The 11,907-nt window shown below is 34.1% G+C and overlaps 1 protein-coding gene across 2 annotated transcripts; it reads right to left on the bottom strand.

Annotated features, from left to right (window-relative positions):
• Positions 1-8,615: 8,615 nt before the first annotated feature.
• Positions 8,616-11,640, bottom strand: LOC120172181 (glycine-rich RNA-binding protein 2, mitochondrial-like). Of its 2 annotated transcripts, XM_039179710.1 has the most exons (6): positions 11,584-11,640; positions 10,663-10,816; positions 10,511-10,579; positions 10,107-10,213; positions 9,096-9,306; positions 8,616-9,053 (listed from the first exon to the last, which is right to left on the bottom strand). In XM_039179710.1, exons 2-6 carry the CDS (start codon positions 10,805-10,807, stop codon positions 8,791-8,793), a joined length of 795 nt encoding a protein of 264 aa, XP_039035641.1. In that variant the 5' UTR covers positions 10,808-10,816; positions 11,584-11,640; the 3' UTR covers positions 8,616-8,790. The 2 variants fall into 2 exon arrangements, with proteins under 2 accessions (XP_039035641.1, XP_039035640.1); XM_039179709.1 differs by having other exon boundaries at positions 8,616-9,306.
• Between the last annotated feature and the right edge of the window lie 267 nt (positions 11,641-11,907).

Here is an 11,907-nt window from a genome sequence, read left to right as displayed (position 1 = left end):
TGATGCACTTGTTAACTCCTAATTTATCTGTAAAATATATTTCAATCAATTTTAAAACTTAGAGAAAGCACAAGGCTATAAACTTCGATTCTTGATTAAACACTTGAAGCCTAAGTTATCAAAAGTAATGCCACTGACATAATTGAATGAAACGACGATAATACCCTTAAAGTGTGAAAAGGACTATGGATGACTATGATAATGAGACGCTTGAGAACTTATATTATGATCCACTTGAATCTTGGAATCACCGATTAAATTCCATATTTATTTGGAATGCCCTTAAAGTGTAATATGATTCGATGAACGTCTAAGCTCTGGAGTAACTAAATACCCTAAGCTCTAAAATAAACAAATTAACCTCGAATACCAATATATAACCAAGTTGAACTGAATCGAAGTATTGTATGTATTCGAATTGCAGAAATAACCGAGTTACTTTGGAAACTCTGAAGTGACCGGAATAAACTTGAATACTAATTGATTTAAGTACCCAAATGACCTTGAATTAAGCAAATAACTTGGATAAGTCTAGAAACACTGATAATGGTCCATAAGGGTTTTGAATACTAATCAAACATGTCGACATTTCCTGATATCGTTACAATGTAGAAATAAATAAATACCATTTGAAAAATTTGTTTGTCTCCCTAAGATCCATTCAGCGATGATTCTGGAGATGAACAATTGACAAGAGTTTTCGGTATTAAAGAGTGAATACCCTTGAAGTGCAACGATTTGACCGGTTGACAGGTATCATTGATGGGATTTGTATAGTTCGAGTTAACTCGATATTCCGATAGATTGACACAAATCGTAAACGCCCTGAATTTTCTTTTCTCCTTTATTAGCTCAAGTCACTAAGAATTCTCCAAGAACCTAATTCTCAAAATGCCTATGATTTCCTGGATAATGGAATTACTCCTGTCATATATGAAAACACGAGTAACTCTGATGTAAAGGATTTTGAATACCTTTCTGATACGTAGTGCCTCCGAAAAATATCCGAATACTATATGATCATGATAAATCACGTTATGAATACTGATGAATCTGTCAGCTATCAAACCCTTTTATGAGGATCTCATCTATGAGTTTATTCAGTTTACATAAGTTTCATGACTTACTATATGATAAATACCAATTTCCTCCAAATAATATCTGGAACTACTAGTGTGTTCCCTGATCATACGTATATTTTCTTTTATTTTAAAAGTATGTCTCTGTTATCTGAAATATAGTCTGACCTCTGATTTCTGCTCTAAAATTTGATATCTTTTCTGATCTCTGATTTTTGTTTTGATCTTTGATCTCTACTATGATTTCTGATATCTCTATTTACTAACTGAAATTATTTTTATACGGGGTATTCTGGGACTCTATTGTAACTGAAGACTCTAGCAGGTTCAATCGTTGCTGGTAATTCCTTGTATAGCTTCAGCACCGACTGGTAATTCCTTATGGACTTAAGACGACTCTTGTGTGGTCTCCTAGGCCTAATGGGACTAGTGGTATGACTTTTTGGACCCTAAGGAATTCCCTTAGGGTGATTCCTCTTTTGTGTACATTGCATAAGTCCTTATGGGCCTAAAGGCACTCCCTTAGGTGGGAACCTACACTTCTATTAGGGAAAGATCTTATGGACCCAAGGTGATCCTTAGGTTGGCGTCTATGCCCTTTGGGCCTAGGGTAAGTCCTTATGAATACAGTTTTGAGAACTACATATTGGCGTTCGGTTGGAAGGTTTTACTATGGGTTTTAAAAATATGTTTTAAACTGCTACTGTTTTAAAAAGATCTGTACATTTTCACTGGTTTTGTGGGAACACACTAGACACCCTATTATGATCTCTGAACCTAGTCCTCTGAACGTTTTCTATAAACTGTAACCTTCATGTCATTTACTACCTGAAATATTAGTGGGACCTCCATTCCTAACAAAAATCTATAGTGTTTGAATCAATAAGGAAATCATGCTTACCTATTATTTGCATGTCCTTCAGCATCATTTGGTAGTACTGTATTACTGAGCTTCCCAAAGCTCACTCTGTTACTCACTATTTCAGGTTAAAATGATTGAACCAGTGCAACTATAAACATCAGTATTGGAGTTCCACCAACGTTACTTGCAGAGTGCGGTGCATGTGTTTAGGAGGCATGTAGGTGGTATTCTTTTTTTAAATCCGAGTTTGAAACGTGTATGATTTTAATTATGTCTGTAATATATGAATGGTTTTCCGAACTTGTATTTTAATTATAATTTTTTTTATGATTTTAGACGTTTAAAAAGAAATTTTTAATTTTCTAAGTTTTTTATCGTGGGTCACTCCGGTGGCCTTAATGTGACACCTCAGATCGGATCGGATCACCCGCATCAGTATGTGAGTGTTACATTAAGAACCAAGCTTACACTGGTAATAAGAGGCACATTTGCATAAGGCATGAATCTATTAAATACTTAATAAGGAATGGAGTACTCTCTTTAGAGTATGTGAAGTCGAAAAAGAATCTAGTAGATTCGCTTACCAAAGGGTTAAGCAAGAAACTGGTCCTAGATTCATCGAGGGGGATGGGTGTAAAACCCATTGGTTGAGGAATTTATGGTGGATACCCAACTTAGTTATCTAAGTTCAATGTGGTCAAAAAAGCCATGGAAAGACTCATAATGTACATTTTATCTACATATCCATATGACAATTAATGTACATGCACAGGATGAGCTTGGTTTCTCTTGATAAATTCATAGCCCAGTTTTTGGGTGGTCTTAGTGAGAAATACTTGATGAATTTACCAACTTTGGTTGAATATCTATTTTTAATAAGTTCATAACCCATAGATGAGGGGGTAGTCCTAATTGAGAAGGACAAAATGAACTTACCGTTAGAAAGGTTAATTTTATGAAAAAATCTTAATGAATTCAATTCAAAGAGTTTGGATGGTCCTAGTGAGAAGGACATATTGAATTCACCGATTAATGAGGTTGAATATTTATTATTAATGATTTTTTATCACATACTTTGGGTGATTAATTTATAATGAATGTCACACCCCTAACCCATATCCGACCCGGATACAAGTCTGAGGTGTCACATTGACTTTTCAAATCGTTTACTTTTACAAAATAGCTAGAAATTCAAGTTTACATTGAAAATTGAATAATTTATATTAAATACAATAATATAGTTTTACAAAAACTGATAAGAGCATATTTGATTAAAATCTTTAATTACATGGCAACTACATTCATGATAACCAATACATATTATTCAAATTATTTTATGATCTGATCTTCGGAAAGGAGGAGCTGACCTGACTTGCTTAATCTTGCTTCTCAAAACCTATGTGTGAAACACTCATACGCTAAGTCACAGACTTACTGAGGCATATAAAAAGTATAATAGAAACTTCAAATATTTAATAATGCATGAACATTCCATACAATGATAACATACAAAACCATAGAAAATTTCATATAACAAAGTGCATACATATATGTATATCATCATTATCATCATTCACATCATTATCAATATTATCATTTATTCCTTTAATCATATAATCTTGTACTTAACATTTGTGAATGTCATAACATACCTTTTAGAAAACAAAACACACAACATCATATACAATTATTTATGTTATCTTTATTTAATAGCCCATAGTACACTCTGAGAACTAAACATATGTGAGTGCATTGAGGTTATGCACAAATACTGTCACCACAGCTCGTATAAATTGCACTGAATACCATATAAAATGTCCCGAAGGACCACATAGATGTCCTGAAGGACCGCGTAGAACCCTCGACTCTTGGCATGCCAATTATACTCCTAGCTCTCATAACACATACTATTGGCTTTACGATTTAATTATTTCACTATTTCACATAGTTTTGCATCACATAGATTATATCACCTTTTCATGTATTCAACTAAACCATATTACATAAACAATTAAATCACATAGTTCATATCACATGGCTTATATTTTGTTCTTATATCTTCTCATACACATATAAATGCGTAGATCCTCATCACATAGCTTGTATTTCATGTTCATATAATCATTTATATTTATACCATATAGCTTATATCACTTTCTCATGTTATCACATAAGCATGTAATCTCATATATTATTTTTCACATAATTCATATAATATTCTTATAAGGTCACGTAGATCATTGTCATATAACAGATATCACATAACATGTAATGCAAACAAGGTATATTCATATAGTACAATTCATAATCATTTTTTTACTCATGCAATCATATATTCAAAATGTCTAAAACAGACTTGTCGTAAGTTTAATTTCCATATAATCATATTTCATACTAATATGCACTCACCTCAGCCTCACTAGTCCAGGCAATACACTTACCTCTTTCTTGATCGATCTTATCTCGTTAACTCATCCGGTATATGCTTTTGTTCGATATCTACACGATACATATAATTGATATGAATATCTTAAGTTGAATCACTATTAATCAATCGTATATAACATAAGCTATACAAAGTACTTAATTTACAATTTCCATATGAGTAGTATCGGTACCCAAGGTACATTATCAATACTTTTACCCTATGGTATCGATACTATACTTCAGTATCGATACCCAATTTCGATTCTAAAATTCATCTTTAAAATTGTATTGATACTTGCTCAATGGTATCGATACCCCTAGTATCGATACTACTCATTCGGTATCGATACTCCTTGAATAGTTTATCAATTTTTGACTTATGGTATCGATAGTGTTCATCCAGTATAAATACCCATACTCTCTTTGAAGTATCGGTACTGAATGAACAATACTGATACCCCTTGCCCAGAATTTCTTATTTTAACCCGAAAATTAACTAAACTTGCATAAACTTCATACTTTGAACTCCTTTCATTACTTCAAATTCAACTATACTCACTTAAACCATCTTATATCACTTGAACACATCATAATATTCAATATATCACTATAATACTTAAACTCAAGAATTATACCAAACATTCAACATGTTCTAAACCCCTTTCTAACACTTTAGATTTCTTATTTCAGCTTATAACAAGTCAAGTTTCAATTCAAAACTTATTTACTAACTCTTTCTCAATAATTCCCTTAAAAACTTTTTACCTTTAATCTTTCATAACATATTCATCTTTGAGTTTTAAGCCACCTTAAGCTTTCTTATTATTCCAAGAATCAAAATCAACTTTAAAATGAAAGGAATAATCAATTTGAAACCAACTTACCTTATTCATGGAGTCACGGGAAGAGAAAAAGAAGAAGAAGATAGTTGAACCCCAAAACTCTCCATATTTTTCTTTTCCCTTTTATTCCTCAATCCCCACGTGTATATATATATCTCCCTCAATATAATTTTTAATTATATTCTTATCAAATGACCATTATACCCTTTCTAGTTTCCAACTTTACTACTAACTCCAACACCAAGATACTTCAATTAAGTCCTTAAACTTTTAAATTTTTTGAAATTGATCACAAAGTTTCAAAAACTTACGTTTTAATCACTAGTCCAACTTTTGGGATGTTACAATGAACTTGAAGAAAATCACCATAACCTTTGAGAGGTTGAGTTATTCTAAAAGGCTCTTAATTATTTCATAGCTTAACTTTAAGGTGGTTTATGTTCAGATAAATCTGATGAAATAACCTACGTAAGTGAGAAGGATTATCCACCTTCTATGAAAAACCTTGGGCATTTTTTCTAATAGACTTAATAAAATCATGAGGTAAGATAGTCTTACACATCGATGACTTCAGTGGATGAAAGGATTAATTGTGTGTTATGACTTTAACCTATCTTAGAAAGTTCAAGACTAGTTTCACTTATCTGAGAAAAGAATTATTCATCATCACTATGTACTTGTTCAAGATACGTTCACTAGTGCTTAAGCAACTAATTCCGCTATTGCTCTTTCGATGAGGTTATTTTTTGAGTTTCAGAAGAATTCTTTCGCATTAGTGGGGGAATATTGGTAATGCTCTAACACTATCCCACATTGAGTCGAAAATACCACTGGCATGGGTATTTATAGTGTTCATTCTTCCCTCCCTTGTTGAGTGATAGAGAACAAGGGACCATCTCGCGTGCCGCTGCCATGCTGTCCATCCGTGGCTCGGCTCGGCTCGTGGTCAAGATCATGGCTCGTGGCAGTACGTATCCTCGACAGAGATTAAATTCAAAAATTAAATTAGATTTATATATGATTTTTCTTGGATGTTTTTATCCCTAAACTCAACCTATAAATAGAAAATCAATGTTAGCTTCTCAACTCACTCAACACTCACAAATCCTCTCAACATTCAAAGACTTTCTTAGCTTCTTTTCTATGTTGCTATCGGAAGAGCAGTACCACCAACAATCCACTCGATTTCGGGTATACGAATTTTCAAAGCGATCATGTTAACCTCAGAGGACGATCCGCCTATCACAGCGATTACACACATCGAGGAGAATTTGTTTCTAATGCAGTGGTTTTCACCACGACACGGTTTCGATTGTTCACTTGTTGATTATATTTTTAGTTTGTCTTGTCAGCGCTAACAGTGTGATTTTACATTATTCATTTCCAACACATTATACTAACAATCTCCTAAATCAAATAATATGGTAGGAAACAACAATACATTACATATTGAGGGAGAGCTTAGGCCACCGCTTTAATAATATTATTTTAAATGCATGTACAAAAGTATAGTGATTGGTAGCTTGTTTTGTTTAAATGTGTTTACCCAACATGCAAAACTTATGTGTTTGAATATGCTTCAATCTCTTAATTTTTATCAGACCGAAAGAGTAGAGGATCACTTAGAGAAAACATAATTCTAAAGGGATCCTAAAATCAATCAACACAAATACAAGGTAACCATTAGATAATATATTTAAATTATTAATAGGCTTAACTATAAAATAAGTGTCCAAACTATACTAATTTTCTTAAATAGGTGCCCAAACTTTTTTTTAATCATCTAGGTGTTAACGTTACAAATGTTATCATTTTAGGTGCTCGGGACGTAATAACCGTTAAAAAATTTCATTACGTCACACATGTCATGCTCTGGTAATTTTAAAAAATTCCAAAAAATTATTATATTTATAAAAAAAACATGTTTTTTTCGAAAATTATAAAAATAAAAATCAAATCTCCCAAAATTCAAAATCCCTGATCCTAATGCTAGGGCAACGACAAGGGAAATGACTGGTAGTAAAGTCTGGGGACGAGTAGATGACCGGTGTTTGATGATATTGGTGGTGGCTGGAAACGGGTGAAGGTGGCATGTTGGTAGCAATTTGATTTTGAAATTTCCATCGTTGTTCGACATAAAACATCGTGCGACCAAGCCACGGTTTGACACTAAGCTTGATTTCTTCACTGTTGTCAAAATAGACGTTGATGATTGCTTCAAAATGAATGAGTAAATTAATATAAAATAAACGTTTGAAAACTATAAAGATTTTAAATTGGATTTTGGTTTTCGTCCGAAGGAATGAAGGTAAGTGGCATTGGAGCGACGACTTGGGAATGACCAGCAATAGTGGCCGACGTGGGATTTGTGTTTGACAATGATGGCGGCGGTCGACCAATGACAACAACAACGACAGACGGTTGACCGACAACAACAATGACAGTAAGTTAGGGTTAGGGATTTTGGGATGGTTTTAGGGGTTTTTAAGGATTTAATTTTTTTATATATAATTTTAGACAAATTAAGGGTTTTTTAAATTAGAGTTTTCAAAGTTGAGTTCTTTTTAAAGTTTTTTCAAAATTTTAGATTTTTTATAAAAAAAAAAAATTGTTTTTTATTTTAAATAAAATTATCAGAATGTGTCACATGTCATTTAACAGTGGAATTTAACGGCCGTTATAGTCCAAGCATTGATAAACGTTTGTAACGTTAGATACATGAATGATTCAAAAAAATATTTGGACACATATTTGAGAAAAACAATATTATTTGAACGCTTATTTTATAATTAAGCCTAAAAACTTAAAATTTAATTATTTAAGTGACAATATTGTCCAATTTAGTGGGAATAGACAAAAAGCTAAAGAAAAGGAGGAAATCACATTCCAATCATTTTGACCCAAAAGTGTTAAGAGTTGGTAATAATCTTTTCCATCTCGGTGGCAATTCAAATCAAACATAGGATTAGGATTCCAAAGAATATTACCCAAGTAATAAATTTTCAATCGATAGGGAAGGTAGTCGCCAAAGCCATCGGAGGGACGATGTGCAACGAAGGTGGAGGAGCATGGTTGACATTCAAGAGAATGATGATCAGCAGACAGATAAACGCACTGCCTACACTGCTTCCAATCTCAATCATCAAAAGCTGTTCTAAGTTATGCTCCATTCCACTTGTATGCATGGGGCAATGTTCATATCTTGACAAGATCCCAGTTCTATTTTAGCACTAACAGCAAATGGAGCATTCTCAAAGCCGGCCTCTCAGAAATGGAGGAATTCTAGACATTAAAAGCCTACGACTTGAGTCTCTGCATTCATGTTGTAACTCTTAGACATTTGCTAATTTGCTATCAGCCATGCCAATTCTAATCTCAAAAGAAAGTTACTTTTTCAAGACTGAATATAAAATTATTCTTTCTTCCTCCAAGGAAATTCACTTCTTCACGAAAGAGACGCCCACGGAAGTCGTACAAGTTTTACAAATACCAATAAGTCACATAATTTGATCAAAATAAAAATTAATTCCAAGAAACTAATAACCAAACAATTTACTACTAGAAGACAGACCCTGCATCATCATGCCCTTTTAGCAAAATCACTTCCGTTGTCATCATCATCATCCCGAAAGCTCCCGTTCACTGGCTCATTTGAGTCGAATGCTTCTCCCCCCCTCTGCAAGCCATCTTCGGCACTACCAAATTGATCACCACCATCAAATCCCATATTCTGACTTCCATATCCAGCTGGACCACCACTGGCAACATTATCAACTCCGCCACCACCAACATTGAAACTCCCACTATCGAAATTGCTTGCAGCAGATTGATCAAAACCACCATAGTTACCACCACCACCACCACCATGTCCACCAACATTACCCTCATAATTTCCAGAAGCAGGGCCAGAATTTCTGTTGTAGCCACCACCACCGCCATAATTACCACCACCATAGCCGCCGCCGCCACCACCATAGCCGCCACCTCCATAGCCACCACCATAGCCGCCGCCACCACCACCATAGCCGCCACCACCATAGTTACGAGGAGCTCTCTCAGCTGCATAGTTTACTCTTACTTGGCGGCCATGGAGAACCTACAATAAGAATTCAGACAACCAAAAAATCCCACAAATAACTACCGCGGATATAAGAACCAAAGCTGTTATGTTAAGCGTCTGCAAAATCAAACAGGGTAGACAAAGATAAAACTACTGTTTTCACCATTATCTATAACAGACAGATTAACCAAGAACATTACGATGATAATACTTTCATACACCAAACCAATTACTCGAACATACATGCGCAAATTAAGGCCTATATGACAAAAAAAATTGAAGTAATGAAAATAATTCATAAGTCGAGCAATTGAGAAAATTAGCGTGGAATATGTAGTTCATTGAAAAAGTAACAACAAACCAATAGGCCTAGTTGCAATATATGAAAGTGATCCCGGTAAGTTGCTAAGGGAAAACAAGTTATAACATGAACATTGAGACCCTAACAAAGAATACACTATGTATTAAGATGCTGATAGTGAATTTGACAAGCATATTCATATAAAATTAACTTGGAATGCTATATTTCTAAAGACATCGTTCACATTAGTAACATGGGCCTAGATGCAATTTGCAGCCAACAAAACAAAAAAGTTTTACCATAGTTGCAGCACAATGAGAAGAATAGACCCAATAGGATTACAAAACGGAAATTACATGCATCATATTCTAATTTTAATCTCTCCGTACAAAGCTTCAAGCATATATGCTCATTATAAAATACATTAGCATCCTATGAAGCTTAACGAAAGATCAACAACCTGCAAATACCCCAAAACTTCCAATATGAAAGAAGTAAATTCCTCTAAAATAGATACTTAGATGCCTTATAGTACCTGTCCATCCAAGGCCTGTATTGCGCTGGAAGCATCATCAGTACTGGTGTATGTGACAAAGCCAAATCCTCTAGACCTTCCTGTTTCTCGGTCCACAATTACTCTTGCTACAATAAATATCAAATTAATCAGCTGTTTTACAAAGACAAAAGCAGTGGACATAAAAAACTTGAGTGCAAACTCAAAGTACACCATATTCAAAATCATAGACTTGAAGTTAAAAACATACGTTAGCATCTATATCTTCACTGGACATGTGACATGTCATTATAATAAAAAACTATGAACCAACACGACACTCAACATGTAGAGTTAAATATTTAAGCATCTCAAAAGACCTTTTAACTCCCTTTCATAATGGCAATTACATATCGAAATAAGCAAATGCATTTTTCGCAGCATACCTTCAACAACTTCACCATATTGGCTGAAAGCTTCCCTCAGACCTTGGTCATCAGTTTGGAATGAAATACCTGCAATCAAAGAAAGTTAACAAGAAACCCTTAGAACAGAAAGTAGTTTACACCTAAAGCATAAACAAAAGTTGGTTGCACACCTCCGACAAAAACTTTCGAGCTTGGCGAGTTTGACATACACCGAAACACTTGAAAAAGGCCTGGCCTGGAAGAAGACAACTGAGCATTGATCTGCGTAGTCGAGGTCTGCCTAAGCATATTCCCGATTTTACTTAAGAAAGCCATTGTTGAATCCTAAGAGAAACAATAAATCAAACCTCACTTTCAAGAAATGAAACAGACAAAATAGAACAGTAATAATAAACAGTGAAAATGATGTAGATGGAGATGGAAATCCAATAATAGATAGTACAGAAGCAGATTTGAGAAGATGATGATGAAGCACTGTTAAGATACAGAGGAAGAACGACAACACTATTTCATTCCAATTTTCACAATGTTAACCCTAATTACAATTGTGGTTTTTAACCCACCCACATATCCCCCACTAATAAAACTATAAGTATAGAAGAATAAGCCTCTAAATACATAGGAAAACACAGAAAAGGGTAAATCTAAACAGAGTAACCCATATTACGAGATTTGAACTTTCCCTTGTGTTGATCTCTTACCTTAATCACTCTTAAAACCCTAAACCAAATTAACAATAAATTTTATTTTTTTCTGAGAAAAAAAGTCTTTCTTTTTCCAAGCTCAAATGCCACAAAACCAAACAAGAAAAGAATGAAACAGCAGTCAAATATCGATTTTCAGTCATCTCCCAAGAAACCCAACCCTTCGTGATCTTATGCAACGAAATCAGATTATTGTATAATATTATGAAACGTCAAAACAGAAATTCGAAACTACAAGAAAATTAGGGAAAAGAAAAAAGGAGCACCTAAAAAGGGCACAGCAATGAAGAGAAACCCTTTCAAATAAAACAGAAGAACTGCCTAAACTGATCAAAATGAAAAACTAGAGAAATCGAAAATAAAGCTAAGGGGGTTTTCGAAGCTTACCCTTTAGATTATGAGACTGGGAGATCAGGAGCTTGTACCTCTTAGTAAAAACCCTCGGGGTTTAAGTAGACTAAGCGGCGTTCATATATTTTAGCTGAAACTTTCTTTTACACGTGTGTCTTTCTTATTGGGTTGTCTTTTTCAGGTGTAACAGTTGTAAAATATTAGATTTTTTAGTTTTATTTTTTAATAAACAATATTGCACTTATGGTGTTTTTTTTTGGTTACTAACGTGTCATTTTATTAAGACTACTAAAGCAAACAAAAGCACGTGGACAATCCCTACATTGCAAGAACAAAGACTGAAAAACAGTTTCTTGAAGA

Source organism: Hibiscus syriacus, unplaced genomic scaffold (genome assembly GCF_006381635.1).
Source record: "Hibiscus syriacus cultivar Baekdansim isolate YM2019G1 unplaced genomic scaffold, ASM638163v2 tig00111847_pilon, whole genome shotgun sequence".
Lineage (NCBI taxonomy): Eukaryota > Viridiplantae > Streptophyta > Magnoliopsida > Malvales > Malvaceae > Hibiscus > Hibiscus syriacus.
Note: the sequence above shows the minus strand (reverse complement) of the source record. Positions and strands in the feature narration are given on the sequence as shown.